Source organism: Lissotriton helveticus, chromosome 6, assembly GCF_964261635.1.
Source record: "Lissotriton helveticus chromosome 6, aLisHel1.1, whole genome shotgun sequence".
NCBI classification, from domain to species: Eukaryota; Metazoa; Chordata; class Amphibia; order Caudata; family Salamandridae; genus Lissotriton; species Lissotriton helveticus.
This window is the reverse complement of record NC_136067.1, coordinates 1111486288-1111507876: the sequence shown is the minus strand read 5'-3', so window position 1 is coordinate 1111507876 and position 21589 is coordinate 1111486288. Positions and strand designations below refer to the sequence as shown.

General features: G+C 39.4%; 2 protein-coding genes across 2 annotated transcripts in view; both read right to left on the bottom strand.

The window, feature by feature from the left end:
• Nucleotides 1-1197: 1197 nt before the first annotated feature.
• Nucleotides 1198-13928, bottom strand: LOC144762620 (zinc finger protein PLAGL1-like). The gene is made up of 4 exons (XM_078647848.1): nt 13845-13928; nt 4231-4412; nt 3711-4019; nt 1198-2458 (listed from the first exon to the last, which is right to left on the bottom strand). The coding sequence occupies exons 1-4, from the start codon at nt 13926-13928 to the stop codon at nt 1198-1200; spliced, it is 1836 nt and encodes a 611-aa protein (XP_078503974.1).
• LOC144761655 (PR domain zinc finger protein 10-like) overlaps nt 4278-21589 on the bottom strand; it is a 400011-nt gene continuing 382699 nt past the window's right edge. Inside the window, exon 7 of the mRNA XM_078646945.1 lies at nt 4278-4412. The gene's annotated coding sequence lies outside the window, so the exon portion shown is untranslated. The remainder of the gene's footprint in view (nt 4413-21589) is intronic.

Sequence of the window (21589 nt, the reverse complement as noted above, 5' to 3'; positions counted from 1 at the left end):
TGATGGGCCACACACACACACACACACTCACACTCACCCATGCACACTAACTTGTACCCATCCATTCACTAGAAAGCACATATACTCACACCATTCACAAGCCCACACACATGTACACACCCAACCGCAGCACGCATGCACAACTACACATATGTTCATACATACACACATGTATCAAACATTTTACATTTCTTTTACCAGCCCGCAGCAAGGATCTCAGGGTGCGGGAGTGAAGCCTCAATGGTTCCTAGATGATTGGGATTGCCATCTTCTCTCATTGGCTGCCCTGGATATGGGTCAGCCAATGAGAGGAGGCAGTAGTCCCTTTCAGGGTGGGATGGGGTCAGTGAAACTACTGACTCCACCCCACTATTTGAAGAGGCGTCACTGATGGCCAGTCGTCCCTTGGCACTTCAAGGCTTAAAACTGACAAGCCCAAGTACGAGTCTATATGTGATGTACCCCATCATCATGATGGGGAGGACCACCAAGCAATTTGGCAACAAAACTGTGAAATCTTCAGCCTGGCAAAGCTGAGCTGATGAATCCAGGAGCCCGCGCATTTACTGCATGCAGAGTGCCTGGCTGCCTGACCTGAACATGAAGAGTGTCTGTCAGGCTGACCTTTGCTCATGTTTGCAAAAAAGTTGGAAGGTTGGGTGTCTCCACCCATCAGGAAGGGCTGCTACAATCAAAAAGGTTAACAGTATATAAAACATGTTTTGACAATGCGTTCACAGAAATCTCAACAACTTTTTAAATAAATAGAAAACCCAAATTGATAACCTGGATTTTTCTACAACGCATGTTAACTTAAGTGCTTTCAGAATAAGCATTCTGGACTGACTCCTATTTCCTACATACAATGCTAAAGTCAGTCACGCAAATTGCTTATGATGATGCATGGCTCAAACGGTTGCATTGTCATTTCTGTAGCAGCGGTAATTGACGGAGTAGAAATGTACAATTCTTACATTTGTGATTGTGCGTTTCAACTGGATGAAAAGTACACATCTTAAGAACAGGGTTTGATTCAAAACGTGTGGAAAACTATAATAGAACAAAAGACTATAAATCCACACAAATAAACACTATTTCAAATATAAATCGTATGCCATTCTCTAGGATTTCCTATTTTAAAATTGTTCAGCAAATGCTCAAATATTTAGTACACTGGTTGAACAAAAAAAAAAGTAGTCACTTGAATGCATGATGAAAATGAGGCAGGGCTGGTGAAGTAGAGGAGAATGAGTGAAGATACCGTGGAAACTGGTGGAGACTTGTTCCACTGAAGGGAATTTGCAGATCCTGTGATTGATGTCCAGGGAAGGTCCCTCCATGGAGAGCCAGATCATTTTCGAGATGCATGGGCATGTCCACACAAATATTCTGATTACCACCAAGAGGGAGCTGCCACAATCCCAGAATATGAGAGATCTCCTGGGAAGTCATGGCAACAGTATCTGAAACTGGGATTTCATCTTTCTGCACTGTATACTCACAAGAATCATCTGTGGATGAGGAGGAAGCTTGCATACTAACCTCCAAGTCAATTTTGTGAGGCGAGAGGGTTAATGGCAAAGGCAGTCCCTCATTCATATTCAAATTATAAGCCTTTGCATCCAACATGACAGGCTGCTCCTTGGTAAGCGTTGAGGTAAGTGAGGTAGAAATTGACTCATACTTATTGAGCAGGAGTTTCTGACTATTGGTGACAGGAAGTAAAGATGATGTGGAATGATTTGACAAATGCTTACCTAAAGGACCAATACTTGGTGCAAAAGCTGCAGATTGCATGGGATGTGTGAATTCCTGGCTAAGCCTACCATGAAAATGTGTGCCACTGTGCTCTTCTTGTATACTTTGTACATGATTAACATCAGGAAAGGAACGCAGAATAGTATCATCTTCCTTGAGTCGAAATGTAGATATGGGATCCAAGAATACTTGAAAATCCTTATTCCCTAGCCTTCCCTTGAGCAACTCCTGAGAATGGGTTTTCTTGGTGTGTCTAGTCAAGTGATCTTTGCGCCCAAACCTCTGGTCACAAAATTGGCAAACAAAGTCTTTGCAGCCTGTGTGGACCACCATGTGACGGCGCACATCCTTGCGAGTGTAAAAATGACGATCACAGTGATCGCATTTATGTTTCTTTTCTTTGATGCCTCCAGATGGTTTTCCTGCATGGGATTTGAGGTGTTCTAGTAGGATGACTGTATTTTCAAAATCCTTAGTGCAAACACGGCAAGTCAGGTCACCACTGGTGGCTGCATGAAGGGCCAAGTGCCTTTTGTAGCCCAACTTGGTGTTGTATTTCTTGCCACACTCCTCACAGCTAAAGGACATCTTGTTGGGGTCATGAGTATGTAGGTGATTTTTTAGGTGGTCTTTTCTGTGGAAGGTTTTATCACAATAAGAACATGCGTGAGACTGCTGGGGGGAATGAGTTGCCATGTGCCTGTAACAAAACAAACAAAAAGTTGAAGTGGTTTGACGGCAAGGTAGAAAAGACTTTCTTCCTACAAGACTATCCTATCAGGACAAGCAAGGATAGCCAATTTAAGAGTTGCTGACACCAGAAGCTGGTATCATCTTAACAACCATGACAGGATTTATTTGGAAAATTCTGCAGTTCAGTCCGTAGGTACAACAACTATCTTTTTAAAACGTACGATCATCGTTAAAAACATGGTATAAGGATTATTAATCTCACTTTTGGAAAAATACAACTGTGGGACAGTAAAGCACTTTGATGTTGATTTAGAGTTCAGGGCACTGGTTACTGCATCACAAACATGACAGATATCCCGTCCACCATATTACAAGTGTCATTGGATATAATGCACTTGTAATACGGCCGGCGGGATATCCATCACGTTTGTGATGAAGTAACCTGTCTGCCAAACTTTAAATCAGGCCCTTAATCTTGTAAATTCTTCTCAGAGTGAAGTTGCATTGGGGCACACAAACTATAATAGAAAAGGTTCTACTGAGACAAAAGTTACATCTTAAAAGTAGTACAAAACAGAAAGGAAAATTTAAAAATCAAAATAGCAACAAGACTGATTAATTCCTGTAAAAAAGGTCTGACTCATTACAACCAACAAATGCAATATAATATTAATTACTGAAAGGGTGAGTGAGGGTTTATGGGTAACCGGAAAAACTGTGATTTCCTCATTATTTTTGTCCATACAGTGGGGAATGTGTGGTTTCCGATTGCAAGTAAAATTAAATTACTTTGCCACCAGAATTTTTAATACACAAAATGTATACAAGTATAGCATTTGGAATTTGCATTACAAAACAGATCCCTAATAAGGAAAATGTTCGAAGGGGAGAAACATTGCATCTTCAGCATGTAATTCCCCATTCTTATTTGTCAAACTCACATTGTGGTGTAAAATTGCCCCACTGCAAAGCCACATGGTGCAGAAATGGATTTACTCCTGAGATGATGTTGACCACACAGTATATATGACTAGTTCAAAATAAAAACCTAAACCTAACATACATCTGAAAAGAGGTGTCTGCTCTATTAACACTCTACATCCCTCTTCACTGAGCTTTTGAACACAATTTAGCGAATTTGTAACAACTTGCAATATTTACAGCATATTAATAAGTATGTTTTAAATAGAACAGGACACTGCTGAAGCACAAAGTACAAACTGAAAACTCACAAATTCTAGTGTATTATAATGGTTTACCTTATTAATTTATATTTAGAAATGAAAGCTTTGGCACATCCCGGTTGTGGGCATCTGCACAGACGCTCTCCTGTGTGGGAGTATGTGTGAACGGTTAGTTTTTCAAAACAGCTGAATACCTTTCCACAGACAGGACAGGAAAAGGCCTCTAAATGAGTGGAGTCTCTTCCCTTTTTTCTGGGCATTGAAGACTTGGCATTTCTTCTCTCTGCAACGCTGGGAGAAGGAGCAGGCTCACTTGCCGAGCTGGAAGGGCTCAACTTTATAATGGAAGTACTTGAAATGCCCCCTTGACGAGGCACAATGTGTGTTCTGTTGTAACTTGTGTTTCCCTGCTGCTCAGCTTGTATGCATGATGAGTGGAATGTTGGATGATTAGAATGTTGGTGTGCTATGAATGTCAGTTGAGTGAGGGCTGAGCAGCAGGACAGCTGCTCCTGATGGGGTTATCATCATAACTTAATATCTTAATAAAGTAACATAAAGAACCTACAGTTCCAGCATCCTTTGATTACTTCATGTTCCCAATTCAGGCTTCTTCAGTTTCACTTTGTTTTTCACCTTTGCTTTCATTGGCCCTAATAATTTTGGTGGTATAGCGCAGATTTTTTTTTCATTGACACATTGGTGAGATTTCAGTGACGCAGTACTGCTGAAAAGGATGGCACATCTGGGGCATTCCCACTCATCAATACGCGTAGTCTGTGAATGTAAGAGGAAATAGATCATACACCTTTCCACATCAAAATATTCAGAAATAACAATAAATGTATTTTTATTTTATTAAACCGAACCTAGCCTGAGAGGGCTGCAGAGCCCTGAGCATGTCGACAGAATATGGAGCCTACATGATGACGAAGGAGACAAGCAGGTACCTTTACAATGAGAACTAAGGAAATTAACTTAAACTTTCAATCAAACCACTTTGTGAAAAAATGCTTTAAATGTTTGGTTTTGAGAAGATCGATTTAGATGCCTGCAGGCACATGGTTGCTGATGCCTCGAATGCGAAGACGTCCGTTTGGCCACATGAATTAAAAATATACTACACTTAGTTTTGTCAACTTTTAGAGCTTCTAATTCATTTAGTCTATAAGGCTTTTACATCTAAGAAATAAAGTCTTGATGATGGAATAGATGGTGAATTATACAAATACTAGATTAAAAATATTGTTTGACATGAATATTGTCTCAAACATATCATGGAACAAAATATCAAGGCAAGAATATTCGTTTCTGATATATAATATTGTTGACAAGAACATAGTTTTAAATATCGTTTACTTCAATATAGTAAAATAAATATTGTTTTTTGAATATTTCAATGTGTATTAATATATTTTGCATTGTTAGTACAACTGTTATTCATAGATTGGAATTTTAAGGGTTTACATGTTTTACATTTAATTAGTCCTTTAGAATGTAGTAGTATGTTATTCAATTTAATTATGATCAATTCAATGTTAATGTTAATTCGTTTTTTATTGCAAATTAAGTGTTTAGTTGAATGATAATGTTAACATTTTTTGTTTGATTATTATATGTATCCAAGTGTAATTTATTCATTTGTTACATGCTAGTAGAGAGTTGTTGGGAATGTATAGAAATAGAGTGGGGAGTTAAGATATCATTAATTTAAATGTAATCCTAAAATTGTTTTTGTGAATTTGACATTTGATTATTATTTATGTACATTGTTTCATTGTTATTTTAATTATTACTTTTTTGTTAAATACTTCTATTTTAGTAGCAAGTTTGGTTTGTATTATAAAGTGGGAAGTAAATGTAAAAGTATTTTTTTGAAATTACTTTGTTCATAATATTTAATTGAGTAAGTGAGAATTATGAATATTTTAATAGGTCAATTAACATGTCATATCTGTTTAGTTTAGGTTCCTAATGTATTGCTTTTAATTATTGTAAATTGTATTATAATATTTTATTTATTCTATTTGTTGTATTTAAGTAATATTTTAAATTAAATATTGTGATATTTATTTGTTTATTGTGTGTTCTTCGTAGGTTTAGAAGAGCATTTAATTTTTATTAGAGCAAAGTTTTTTTTATTTTTAGTCTTTTTCCTAAATTGTACAGTATTAGTTATTTATGTATTCTATAAGTTAATAATTGTGTGATATGTTTTTAAATGTTTTGTTAAAAATGATTAGGAGTTTGAATGTCACGTGTAATCCCCCTGAAGTCCAATACAATTCCTACTGATGCTTAGACTGGTGTTGGATTAGTGAAACTCATCCCATCCTAAGTCCAACATCTTCCCTACTCTTGCTTAGAGTGGAGTGGCAACAGTAAATGTAATCTCTACGGAGTCCAACACTTTCCTTACTTTTGCTTCGATTGCAGTGGGAATAGTAAATCTAAACCCTTCACAGTACTACACTTTCCCTGGTGTTGCTTAGACTGGAGTGGACAAAGTAAATGTAACCAATCCTGATGTAAACTATTTAAATATTTTAAATAAATAACTTCAAAGTGCTTATTTATAAAAAACAAATATATTTACCTTTTTTGGTGATATTATCTTCCACAATATTTGACTCAATATTTGTGTTATTCCCATTGTAAGGATAGGAACACAATATTATGGTAAACCATATTTTTGACACAATTTTTGAGTCACAATATTCTGTCAGACAACCAGAACAGATGGGTAGTTAATGCTAAATACAGGAATAACAGTGAAATATAGAGGGACATTTGATAGGAATGGAGAGGAACAGGTTTAACAAATGTAACATTATGTAATCCATTTATCTACTTACCCCGTTCATTGACAAGTTCCATTAGTAAGTACCATTTTTATAAAGCGGCGCGCATATGCTGAGGCGTCTTAGCGCCAAGCGTTCCTAAAGAGAAAATACCTATATACTTGGAGTGAATAGAGAGACACAGGTTTTTAACACTGCTCTAAAAGAGGATCTGTTGGACTGAGATCTTAGAATGAGAGGCAAAGAATTTCACAGCCTACAAACCAAAAAAGAAAAACTTCTCCCTCCCTATCTCGCTTTCTTCATTTTGGGAACTGCCACTAATTTAGCAGTGGCAGATCTTAAATTACATTTAGGAACATGCCACAAAAGACTTACGAAAAAATGTGGGGCCTCCACTACACAAGGCCTTGTGAACAATATAGAGGGCCCTAAATTTGACCCGTTCGGTCACCAGCAATCAATGAAGGTCACGAATGCTTTTGGAACTGGGATCACATTTTGGGATCCTCAAGAGCAAACGGTAGCCGTATTCTGAAGTGACTGAAGCTTCAGCTGAGATCTTTTCTGGATGTTCAGATATAGTGCATTGCAGTAGTCTATCCTAGATAGGATTAATGCAACAAAAACCAACTTCTGCATATTCACCGAAATGAAAGACCTTCCTCAACACCCTGAGGAGTTACAAACAAGAGGATGTAACCTTATTTATTTAGTTAGAAAAACAATGCTGTTCATCAAATCACACCCAGAGATTTTTCACTTTCTGAACTGGACAAGGAGGGGTGCCTAAATTGGTATGCCACTAAGACGTGTCGCAGAAAGAGTTGTTGGAACCAAAGCGGATAACCTCAGTCTGTTCAGAATTCAATTTAAGGCAATTTTCTTGCATCCAGGTGACAATACTAGACAGGGTATATTTACATTTACTAGCAACAGTGCCCACATCCGAGGAGATAGACACCACCATTTGTTTGTTATCTGTGTGTGACACTATGGCAAAACCATATGAATGCTAGAGAAGTCATTTAGATGTTGAATATTGTGGGTGATAGTGAGGAGCCCTGGGGCACCCCACATTGTAAAGGGATCTGAATCAAAATTCCCAAAAGCCAGCTATGAACTAAGGACAGCAAAGGCTGTGCTTCTAATCCCGATCCCCTCTACCCATCTGATTAACAGTGAATGATTCACTGTATCAAACGCTGCAGAAGAGGTTACGCAGATTCAGTGCACCCCTGCCACCTAAGTCCACCTGCCTACGAATCTCCTCAGTGGCGATCAACAACAGACTCCGTGCAATGTGAAGGCCTACACCTATGTTGTGAGGGATCCAGATTTCTATTAGTATTGAGGAAGGCCATGAAGTCTGCATTAAGTGCCTTCTCCAGTTTTTAGCTGGTAAGGGTAGTCTAGACATAGGTCTATAATTTGTAGCATCACCAGGATCCAAGGTAGACTTTTACAGTAGCGGGCATGTTTCCATTCCACTGCAATGTAACCTAATGTCAAAACTCTATTGAGCAATATGGTAAGGTGTCTAGCCACTGTTCTGGAAACTATATGCAAAACAAAACGTAGACAGGGGTCCATCGGAGACCCTGATTTAATAGTCTCCAAGAGACCCATCGTTCTATCTTCAGTTAAGGGGGTAAAATTATCCGAAGTTGTCTGACTTAATCCAGAACCATCCTGGATTCTTGAAAAAAGGAAAAGGAGACAAATGTTATATCTGTGCTAATCCCTTTATATATGGGGAAGAATGAATCATAGACCCCAGACACTATTGCCTGAAAGTACTCCGCCAACTTCTTGAAGAACATTTGCATAGGTGGGATGAGTTGCGAGCTATTATAGTTAGAGAGGGTAGTGACAGTCTTAAAAAGTTCTTCACTAGACTCTTTAGCTGCACTTATTTTATCGATAAATCTCTAGGTTTCTCCGCAAATGATCAATGTTCTATACTTATCAATCACTGCTCTATATTTTTTATTATGTCATTCTCATTGTGGTCAGTTCTCCACCTTCTTTCAAAGGCCCTTCATTTTTGCTTAAGCTTTTTTAATTCAGGTGTATACCATGGAGCAGTGGGAGTTTTTCGGAAACATCTGGGAACTTTTTCAGGTGCATGACTCATAGCAGTGGATTCTGAACCAGTTATTGAAGTTGCCGGTAGCTACATCAATATTACCATTTAATTCTGTGAAGTCTGCATCTTGCCGAATTACGCACTATCGATTTTCCATCAATAGTGCATCTTTATAAGTCTAGGGGAATTAGAGTAACAGCTGTCCTTAATGGGAACTACAAGGTTGAAGCAAACTGGACTGTAATCCGTCCAAATCTGCGGATTGACTCTATTAATTCTAAGCCCAGGATTACTGGTGAATATGCCGTCCAGAGTATGGTTGGCTCTATACGTCTGAAGATTCACTATTTGGTGCCGATCAAAACTATGAAGACAATCAATCAGATATGCTGTATCTGAAGTATCACTGAGCTCCAAATGAAAATGAGAATCTCCTAATAACGTTAAATTTGCAAAACTCTCTCTTGGACCAGGTAGATGATAAACTAACGTACCATTAAAAATGGTAGCTTTACATTTCCAAGATATCTATTTACAGATGCTCAGTTTGTCCAATTATTAAGAGATCACATTAATGAATTTATAGAATTGAATATTAATACGGCTATGATCAATGTAGTTTGGGACGCTTGTAAGTGTAGCATAAGGGGCTTTGCCCAGCAATATATTTTAAGGAAAAATGCTGAAATTCGTAGAGACAGGAAGTTGACTACTTCTAATATTTTGCTAGTGGAACAGCAATTAGCAGAGCTACCTTAAAAGGAAAACCAAATATTGAAGAGTTAAGAATCGAGCTGCTAAAACTACAATCAGCTGCCAAAAAGATCTTAAGAGAAAGATATAGTGTAAAAATTCATAAATACAAATTGGCCCAATATGAGGGGGGGGGGGATAGAATTGGTAAAGTGCTGGCATACAAAGTAGCTGACAAGAAAGCTAGAACAAGGATTAAAACAATTAAAGGTTCTGATTTGCGTAATTACGATCAGCCAGAACAAATTTTAGACCAATTTACTAAATATTACAGAAACTTGTACACACCAGACAATACTCCTACCAAGGCTAAAATACACCAATATCTGAATAAACATATGCCCACTCAAAGGGATATTGAAGTTGGTACACAACTCAGCTCCAAAATAACACTAACTTAAATAAACAAGGCTATTTTAGCCTTACCTTCGGGAAAAGCTGCTGGTGAGGATTGCCTACCTATGGAGTTGTATAAAATCTGTTCACAAGAACTACTTCCACTTCTAGAATCAGTAATAGATTTCATAGCGGAGTCAAGACCGGCCCCACTTCCTGGAAAATATCCAAAATAGTTTTTTTCCTTAAGAAAAATAAACCTCCGGAAGAATGTGGCTCCTATCGGCCGATTTCTCTGATTAATTCTGACGCAAACAAGTTTGCAAAAATTTTAGCAAATCGTTTAGCCCCTATCCTGCCGGATTTAGTAAATATTCTGCAGCATGGGTTCGTGATGGGGAGAGACACCACGGCCCATGTAAACATGACTATTACTGCATTAGATGTAGCCTCAACTACTCTCACCCCACTCGGAATGGTCATGTTAGATGAAGAAAAGGCATTTGACCGAGTGGGTTGGGAGTATTTGTGGGAGGTGCTGAAGAAGATCGGTATCCAGGGACAATATCTAGATTGGGTACGCTCGTTGTATGATAATCCAATGGTTAAGATCAGTTATGGGGGAATTGAGTCGGCAAACTTTGTGATAGAGAGGGGCACAAGGCAGGCCCGTCCTCTGTCACCTTTGCTTTTTGCCCTCTCTCTGGAGCCCTTTCTAAATGCATTGCTTGCTCAAGATAACGTCACCCCAATACAACATGGCGGGAAGAGCTTAAAAATAACTGCCTTCGCAGATGACATAGCGGTATATACAACTGACTTAGTGAGCGCCATTCCAGCAATAATAAGAGAATCTGATAATTTTGGAGACGTGGCAGGATACAAATTAAATGTAGGCAAGACGCAGGTTATTACTAACTATAAACTTATGGAGCCGATTTCAGGTTTATGTCAAAGTGCAATGTATTTAGGTATTAAGCTAGCAGCCAATATTGATAGAGTAATAACATTAAACTATGATTCATTGCTAAAAGAAATTACTCTAATGTTAAGAAAATGGCATAAGATACCGCTTAGCTTAGTGGGGCGTATGAATTTAATAAAAATGAAGATCCTGCCTAAGATATTATATTTATTTAGATCCATCCCTTTGCAACTTAGCAGACTTTTTTAAAGAAATTGGAAGGTGGTTGCAGTAGTTTTGTGTGGAGCCTCAAAAAAGCACGTAGATCTATGAAACTTTTGGAGCTATCAATCAAAAAGGGGGGTTTAGTGTTCTCCGATTTTAGGTTATATTTTTTTGCCACCTTTTTCTGTCGCTTACGTAGTTTGCTGAAAAATGAGAGTTCGATATTTTATCATCAGTTTATGCTGGGACCTAATTGCAATCAATTTTTATTTCGTGTCCACGATCCTAACTACTTTAAAAGAGTAACATTTAAGACTGCGAGACATATTAAGAAAATCCGGGATCAAATTATGACCATAGATAAGATCTCTTTTTATAATGCTGAACTCAGAATATGGGGCAACCCAGGATTACCTGGTATTTTTTCAGACGGGATAGCGAATCTTTGGGCCGGACATGGTATTAATTCTTTGGGTGACTTATATGGCCCAAGTGGCTTTTTAGATTTCGATACATTAAAACTTCTATTCGAACTAAATGATGGCATGTATTTTAAATACATCCAAATACGAGATTTCTTACTTCGCAAAATGAAAATTGAAGAAGTGGCCCATTCAGACACGTTAGCATGTCTATACTCGGATAAAACAAAATCACTTATAAGCATGGGCTATGGATATTTAAGTTTAGGTAAACACGACGATAGTGGGAAAATAGCGGCCAAGTGGTCGACAAGATTGGGAACAAATATCAATCCCTCACAGATTTCATCTTCACTACGTCAAATAAACCGGGTTGTGCAATCTTCTAATCTGAGGTTGCAGTTATATAAAACTATTACACAGCTATACTATACTCCTCAAAGGATCTCTAGTTGGGCATCAGGAAATCAATCAACTGATCGTCCAAAATGTCCAAAATGCAATACGGAAGTAGCAGGCATTGAGCATATGCTCTTCTCCTGTCCAGAGCTAACTTCATTCTGGAAGGGGATAACTAACCTTTTGATCAGGAAGCAAATAGATACACCATCGCTCTCGGCGCATTTGATATTACTAGACATACAAGATGTTTGTTGTCAGCATAAAGATTTGTTAACTATAGTATATGCCTGCGCTAGGTTAGTTATAGCTAGAACCTGGATTTCTAAGGATCCTCCGAAAGTAATTGAATGGTGGACTTTGATAAGTGAAATAAATGTAATGGAACTTTCATTAGCAAGACTTAGAGGCCCTAAGGCTTTGATAAGGAAGGAACAAATTTGGGGAAACTTTTTTTTGGAATTGTGAAACTGAGGTTATAAAGGTTTGATAAGACCAGTTTAAATTCCGTGTTTACATTTTGTATAGTACATTTTTGAAACTATATTATGTTTTTCTCTGTCCCAGATGTCAATTGTTAGCTTATGTTTGTTTTTATCTTATATGTATTTGTTACATTATATAAATTTAATGAAGATGTTCTTCTTGCAATATCAATAAAAATTAAAAAAAAAAGGTAACTTTATTGAATATAAAAGTGAAAAAGGCCTCTTCACACAAACGTGAAGTCAAACTGAAGGATTCCTTATCATGAGTGTGATTTACCACTGCTATTCCCCTTACGCCGTTTGCCTTGTCTGTCTACTAGGAATATTTCATATCCGTCCGATATAGTGACTTTCAAATCAGGGTCAGATGAGGGGTCCAACAACGTTTTCGTAAGGAATACTAAGTCAGCAAAAATTTACCAATTTGTGACACAGTCAACAGGAAAATAAATAAAGATTTTTACATGGAAAAAATAACAGACATACACACAGGGCTGGATGATGCCATCTCCAGGGCCGCCATTGGGGCTATTTGGCAACATGAAGCAGAGAATGTAGTGGATCTGCTAATAAACAAAAACTACTATCTTCATCAAGCAAACAGTATCCACTGCCTTAAAGAAGATATGTTGCAGATCTAAGCACAACAGACCAGGGTTAAAACAATCTGCATAGGGCTTTCCAAAGTAACTTTATTCTGAGTATAAATGTCAGGTCTTTCCAGCTACATTTTAAAACTATGCCTCAAAAAGGACTGGTTTAATCACTACACTAGCTCTGAAAATATACATTTTACAGGGAACAAATATTTGAAATGATGCCAATTTAAGAGTGATCGCACTATCTTTATAGATTGTGTGTTAAGTCACTAAGAAACTCAAAAGAAAACAATAAAACTATTGAGTTTTTCCAAGGAGCAAGATATAGTAGACTGGTGACTGGTTTCCTTTCTTAAGATGGCTATATGAATGCTTATGCCTCCCTGGGTCTAACTGCATGTGCTACCATGTCTCAAAGCACCATTCACACCAACCAGATTCTGATCTCTTCAGTTATCACCATTGGAACGCACTGGGACCAGATCACAAAACATTTACGACCAGTTGATATTTCATGTGCTTGGTTGTGAGTTAATGCTGCCGCAACAAATGATGGATGGAATGCTTTATAAATCAAACATTCACCCCAGTCAACAGTTCTGGGTTAAATCCATTGTTCTTTTGTTCACTACGTCACCTCAGTTTGGACCCAGCCATATGCAAATCAGCCTTGACCCTCTTCCTCATGGGAACAGTCCAGCCCCAACAGACAAACCGGATCCTCCCTCGATGAGAAACAAGCATTCTGGGACCCGTTTCAGGTTATCACCCATCATCAGCCAGGCTAGCTTGATTCCAGTGGCAAAACGAGCAAGGGACCCACGTCTGGGCATACCCATCCCAGTTAGGGGAAACATTTTGGTGGCAGCAAATGATGGACGGAATGCTGAATAATTCAAACATTCACCCTCAGTCAAGAGAACTGTGTTAAATCCATTGTTATTTTGTTCACTATGCCATCCCAGTATGGACCCAGCCGTATGCAAATCAGTCTTGATCCTGCTCCTCATGGATTAGTCCATCATTTGAATCATTCAGCATTCTGTCCATCATGTGTTGCCACAGCATGGTTGTGTGTTAAGTCTGTGCTTGGTGCAAACACCTTTTACTACCATATTATGAAAACAGGAATCTGGAGGTGGTAATTTGTGACAAGAAAAATTGTGCTTGTTTTTTTTGTTGCATTTTGTTACGGTAGTCAAGTATTCTGCTGGTTTGTTGTGCTGCACTGCAGTTCTTGTGTTGTGTTCAGTTTTGACTGTTTTGTAACGAGCCATGTTATGTTTTGACAGTTTTTTTTATGGTGGTTTGTCTATGGTATTTTCTTCAGTTTACCTTTGATCGTCAACCAGTGCTGCTTTATTTCTAGCCAAAAACAGCATGTGCTTTCATATATCTTCTGACAGTAACCATTTACCACTACCTAAGGTGGTAAAATGGCTCTGCCCCCAGTATTTAACTACATAATACACCTGTCATCTCAAAGATGGCAGAGACTAAGGCACTCCCAGTGCCTCTGTCGTGTATTTCTATAGGTTCTGATTCGATCCCCCTATTCCTGACCCTATTCTGGTTAAACTTACTAGCTAGTTAACTAACAGTCAGCCCATGAGGCAAGAAAACCCCCATGATGCAGATACCGTTATCTGACGCAGTCACACTACGGCACAGGAACGTGTTATCTGATTAGGTCATAACGCTTGAGATCTAATTAGACAAGCGACATTCCTCCAGCCCCTGATAAGGCATACGACGTTCTCATAACAAATCAAACCTATGACAACCTGGATAATCCGTGCGGCCATTGTTTTGATTTCACAGAGAACTTTAGTAAAGAATGTGCTAACGAGCAAGTCGTATGACATCTTTATTGACGTACCTATGTCCATCCTTACGTCAATCTCGGCACCTTTAAGGTATAAATATTGCCGACCTTGCCCTATGCAAACACACGCGTGGTGACAAGACGGAGCAGCCATACTTGCCGAAGCCGAGAGCAGAAGCAGACCCCGCAGGCAGCAGCCCCGCCTTCCTGACGCGCTGAGAGACGCGCTGCTATCTCAAGCCGAGAGACCCAGCACCGGCGCTTCTGGGCAGCCCCCGCAGGCAGCCTGGAATATCGAGAGCAGAGAAAGAGATACCATTCCTCATTCATCCTAAATTCCAGGTACAGAACTGAATAACCCCTCCTAGAGAATTCTTTAGTTATTCACTTGGCAAAAACAAACTTAAACTAAACTGTAACTTTCTATTCCCGCCCACGCATTAGACTTAGGTCAGGTACACGGGGTAGGCGTATTTAGAAACACCAGTTGAGTACGTTTAGTCAAATGTATATGTGTATGTAAATATATTTTAATCATTTTAAACATCATATGGCTCAGAAACCATATCAATGTTTTTACAGTATTATTTTATACTATTGCTTCTAATGTATGCACTTTACTTAACTATAAGTATTGCAATAATATCGATCCATTTCTCTTGTACGAGAAAAGAGACTGATCAATAAATAACATCTTTTATTGAACACGCCCGTCTCTTCCTTTTCTCTACATTCTGATGAGACTAAGAATGCACGTACTGACTGAGTAAAATAATTGCCTTGTGCTCACACGACTCTCGAGATTGACTCTTGATTAGGGGAGAGCAAAGTTGTCATGTTCTATGGTTGTCAGAAACTAAATCCCTTCTTGTCTAATCAGGGGAGTTAATCCTTCCTTGAACATTCGAGAAAGTTTCTAGCGAACTCTGAGCTTAGCTGGCAAACCCAAAAATTAAGTCTAGTATCGACAGTAGTAGACCTAGTTAACGTCTGGCCTAGGCCTTTACTGCTGTAGGCACTATTCCAATGCGCAGAGCCTATTGGGAAAATAGGAGCTACACTACATGGCGCCCAACGTGTTTGGAAAGGGCGATAAAACTAACGTAAGACATTTAGAGTAACTCAGTCGTGCTTTCTCACTCAGACCCCTTTTCCCAAATACTCCAAAGACGTCTGGAGTGGGTGAAAGGTTATAATATCCTCCAAAACCTCGCAGGAGGGAACTCCTATGTATGGTTCTTGGTCTAGTCAACGTTGAAGGATAAAACAGTTCCGAAATATTGTGCACCTAATCTCTGTTTCCATAAAGAAACCTGATCTGCAAACAAAAATAATACCATCCTGTCAGTAAAATGGGAGACAGCGATGGAGAAAGAGAGGCAATTAGATTAGCTACTGAAATAGCAGATGCTGATGCTACCATGCAAGCAGCAGACGCGGATATAATACTTATTCCGGTCATTAAAAGGAGATCTATAACCTTAAAACTTATAGAAAATGGACTGACACCTAGAGGTGGCACAGTCATATTCGTAATTGAGGCACACGAATATCGGCAGACAGAGGTATACTATACATGGATACATTTTCCAGCAGCAAATGCTGTAACAAAGTACTTCCACTATTACAAAGTAGAGGAACCTCCTGAAACGTACACTCCTTTCGAGGAGGTGGAAGTACCACTCAAATTCCAAGAGCATTTGCTCTTATTTGATGGCGCCCTAATACATAACAATCACATTACAAGGCTCGGTCCTTTAGGAAGACCAGGAGCAACGTGGCCGGTCCTAGCCGGATACACACCACATCCAGACATCGAAAGAATGCCTGCAGCAGAGCTATTAATACAGCTAAAACAACTACTAAAAATTCATAGACAATTAGTTCAGTATGTAATGCGGACTTCAACAATTCAGCCAGCGATTAAAATTCCACAGCTGACCCCTCACCAGGGGAACACAAATAAAATCACACCACAGAACATCCAATCCTGCCTAGGTAAAGTTCCAGCTAAACGGGAACAAATACCATTCTGGTTGGCACAGAAAATTACCCAAATAGAGGCGGTGTTTCCTGACACCACCCCATTAGAAAAACACAGGATTCTGACTATATGTCTCCCAATGGGAATCGCACCACACATTGAGGACTGTGACACTTGGGGTACAGTCTTTGCTTCCATCTATACAAAAACGCACGGTGTTCCATCCATTTCGGTGATACCAGATGTGCTAAAACAAATTCAAGATGAATACGGTCCAGAACCTGCTTTAACTCTTGGTATGAAATTACTGAAAGACTTCAAGCAGGTCTCGGCTATATTACTAGCCAACATAAAGGGTGAAGCAGCAAACGTGGCGATCCGCCAGAGGTTAAAAGAGACAGATATAGCAGACCAACCAGCTGAAATTGCCAGAATCATAGAAAAATCCTATGAAGAACTAGGCAGAGATAGTCTAGGTGGAATACCAGTAAAACCGCAACTGACTACAAGTCCAGAAAAAATATTTTTTAATAATAATTCACCAAAAAAGAACTGGGATGGAAATAAACAATCCAATCCTAAAGAAAAGAAATTCCAGTCCAGAGGAAGGTCTCCTAGGCGAAGAGAGAAATCTCCGAACCCGAGACAAAGGTCACCTCAGAGTGAACCCTCTGGGAATAGATATAACCTTAGAAATAGGGATAATATTAAAAAACCTGATAGATATCAAGACATTGATACACGTCCGTCTCAATCTTTTCAGAATTCCTCGCAGAAATCGGAAAGAAGAGGACGATCAGAAGAGCACGCCAAGTCCAAAGACAAGGAACCTGCTCAACTGAAAAAGAAATCACAATTTCCAAAAAAGAAGGTAGCCAGTATCAAGGTAGTTAACAATGCCGAGAATACTGAGGACACAACTGAAAAACGGAGAATGGGCTCAGACAATGCTAGACAGCGCAGCAGAGGTGAGCATAGCTCGCAAAGTCCTTATGAATCATCTGGAGACAGTGGACACGAATGAATACCTTCAAGTGGAAACTGCAGATACCAGAGTTAGCAAGCCCCACAAAATATACGAGATAACATTACGTATAGAGGGAGATAAGACTAGGAAAATAAGGGGACTATTTTGGGATAACCTATCCAAGGGCTATGACATCCTTCTAGCTGAAAAAGACTGGCCACCGGAGTTTGTCAGGGAGTGCCCTCATGGCGAAGAAGTAATTATGCCTGCCTTCTCGAATCAAATACCGATTCATAAAAAATATACACTTGCTAGAAAGTGGGCAGTGGCCTTAGCACCTGCTTTATATAAAAATCATGTAGGATGGGATGAGGATTCTCCTCCTCACAAAATCCAGTTAAAATCACAACCTACTGCACAAAGGCAGTACCCAATTAAGCAAGAAGCTAAAAAACAAGTAAATGAAATACTAGATCAGCTAGAATACCAGGGGGTGATTGAAACTTGCACCTCACAAATGAACAATCCTTTGTTTCCGGTCTCCAAACCAGACAATTCATACCGTCTAGTTTTGGATTACCGACACCTTAACACATGTTGCAAAACTTTTGCAGTGCAAAACTCACACAGTGCTGCACTAATGAATAACATAGTGCGCAAAAAATACAAAACAACCTTGGACATCTCCAACGGATTCTTTTGTCAAAACATAGCACCAGAGAGCAGATATTTAACTGCATTCTCAGTAAATGGCACTCAAAAACAATTCTGTCGGTTAGCCCAGGGGTACAAGAACAGCCCGGGGGTATTCTCAGCGAGAGTAACAGAATTACTACAACTATATGATGATGAAGCATTATCTTATGTCGATGACATTTACTTAACAGATGATGACTTGGAAACTCACTTGAAAAGAGTGAACACCATAATACTTGGTTTCGCTGCAGAGGGTTACAAATTCAACTTCAAAAAGTCCAGAATTGCCCATCTGACGGTCCTATTCTTAGGATATGAGTTATCAAGTGAAGGCAAAAGCCTGGCAGACAATTTCCTAGAGAAATGTGCCGTAATCCAAGCTCCTAAAACACTAAAAAACCTACAGTCAATTCTAGGCTTCCTAAATTTCGGAAGAACTTACATTGCAAATTACGCAGAAAGGGTCAAACCCCTTTACGATCTAATTAAACCAGACTTTAAAAGATCCAGTTGGACTCAAGCACACACAGAAATTTTGAGATCCTTACAAACAGACATGCTAATTAAAACAAAATTAGAAACCCGTGATAATACACGCAACCTTGTGATCCGAGTCATCCCAGGGAGATACGGATTCACATACCTAACCTCTAATGAGGGAGATAAGGTACCAATTGCATTCAAATCACATTTGTACACAAAAGCTGAACAGAGATTCAACAACAAAGGAAAAATTGTTCAAGCAGTTCAAACCGCAATAGCTAGAGAAAAAGACATAGCTGACGGTAGACATATCACAGTCAGAACAGCAGAATCAGCTTTTGAGGCATTAACAACACCGTGTAATTTACCAACAACAACATTGGATCCAGAATGGTTACAATGGGTAAATTCAATCACAACGGACAAAGTATATTACTTCTTTGATCCAGAACTAGAAGAATTAAAAAATCTAAAATATGAAAAAACGTATCCTCTGCCAATCGACATTCTGCCTCTACGACATTACGCCTGTGTAATCTATACAGACGGACATGCTCAACCCTCCGTTTGGGGAGAACATGCATACAATCCCACATGTGAGATTACAAAAGAAGTGTGGCACGGAGGTAAACTAAGACCTCTATTAACAAAATCACACTCAGTAGAAACTAATTCAGAACTACAAACTGAAATATTAGCTTTGAAAATGGCGCTAGATAATGCGGATCGCGAATTCCCGACGCTTATAGTGTCAGATTCATATTTCTGCGTCAAAGCATATAACAAGGATTTGCAGACCTGGATTCAGAACGATTACAAAGATGACACGGATGCACCAATAAAGCAGAGACTGCTCTGGGAACAGGTAGCTCTTTTGAAAAAAGAACTACCAAAGACTCACGTGACACACTCACTGAGTCACCAGCGTGATGGCGTTCACGTTGTAGGGAATTCATTGGCTGAAACAGCCGCAGCGGCAGCCAGTAAACCGGCTCCCGTAGATCGAAAAAAGCGTACATTAAAATACATTGACGGCGAAACATTGCTGGCAGTAAAAACGTCATCAAAAGGCGACTGCTCGGCGTTACCGATCAACTATCCACTCAATTACACATACATCATAGATGCAAACTCCATTCCTTTTGCTCGAATCCCTGGAGTGGGGGATAGAGTGATTCCAAACATGGACAGGAGAAACTTGTTAATCGCAGACGCACACATGGGCGAGGGTCTCAGACACCTTAAATTAAAGGATTCTCTGGAAGAATTACAATCACGGTACTGGTGGCCAGGCATGAGCCTGCACTACACCATGTTGGTAAAAAACTGCCCAAACTGCAACAGAGATCGCAGTGGGGAGAGAAGCAGTTTAATACCTCGTCGTATCAAGGCAGATAACATCACCACTAAAAAGAATGGCTTGCGATTAACATATACAGGCTAGTTTCCACTTATAATGTAGATCACCAGCACTCGGCTGACGTCCGGACTGTTATACAAGATTTGCGAGTCTAAATGGCATATACGCTAAGAGCATGCTACGTTCGACCATTTCTTTCACTCAGGCAAACCAGCCTGGGGGGGAAACATGGCCAACGTAGTCTAAATAACTTGCCAAGAAATTCTCTGAAGGGATTCAGTCCGTACGAATTATTATTCGGAACTAGGATGTTGATCTCTGACCTTGATAGTCAGACTTCAGTGGTAACAGAAAAAAGCTTTGATGTCAAAGACCGTTTGGCTATTTTGCAGGACTTAAACAAAACAAAACAAGAAAAGACCTGAGCAACATACAGTTGAAAGAACAGCCAACGACCACTGAAGAATCACCACCTGTCCCAGCAAGACCTGTCTGGATTCCAAAAGTCGGGGATCTAGTCAGGGAGAAGATCGCGGTAAAGAAGGAATTTGGGCCTTCTTACAGAAAAGCAGTTCCTGTATTGTCTGTCAACGGGACAAGATCAGTTGTACTACCGCCACTTGCTGGAAAAAAGGAGAACCGAGTTGTATCCATCGACCTGGTAAAACCACAACATGTGGCCGATAACCAACAGTAGGCCAAGTGGACTCCCAATAAGTAGCAGAACACCAAGGTTTGCTACCAGTACAGAGGTCCTATCAAAGAGGCTCATCACATTCGAAACGCCTACGGAAGAACAACAAGGACTATGCAACAATGCAATAGAACTTAGACCTCTGAAAACCCAAATAAAGACATTTAGCAGAGACACACCAATCTATACAGAAGTACCAAGTGAAAATGCGAGAAACAAAAATCCTGAACCAATTGGAACAATTGACAGAACTGCATCCGGTTACTTCATCAACTTCGATGATTCCTCTGACGGCTTCAGCGAACAAAAGACACAGCCATCATCAAAATCCTTTCGAGACAAAGCTAAGGAACTTTTGAAACAACTGAAAGAAACATATCTAGTTTCTCCATGGATTGAATTTTGGGTGGGTTTTGGTGCATTTATCCTCATACTTTGGCTCATCATGGTATTTACCTTGGGACGCTTCATTGAGGGAAAATATGCTAAAATGGACACAGCAAGTCAGAACATCAACTTGGTCCTCAAACCACACACATCTTCACACGTCGAGAAAAGAGAACTTTCTTCAGAACTTTCTTCAGCCAACTTCACAGCAATTCCAATACCTGGTGGGGTAGCCTGGGACAACACTGACTATGAAATTTATGGTCCGGTCGAGATCCTGAAATATCCACACCAAATCAAGATCTCCTTGAGTGACTTTGCAAAACCAAACTCATTTGCTGATGATTGGGACTTTGAAAGTATAAACAATATGATGTCTGACTTAGTAATGTCTGCTAAATTTACAAAACATGATTATTTGCAGGGTTCTACAAATTATGACAGCATGTACTGCTATAACCATTATGGTAACCATTTCTTGCATAAATCTGCACAACCTAGAAATGTTTTAAATTTTAATCAATGGGAACATTGTGCTACAC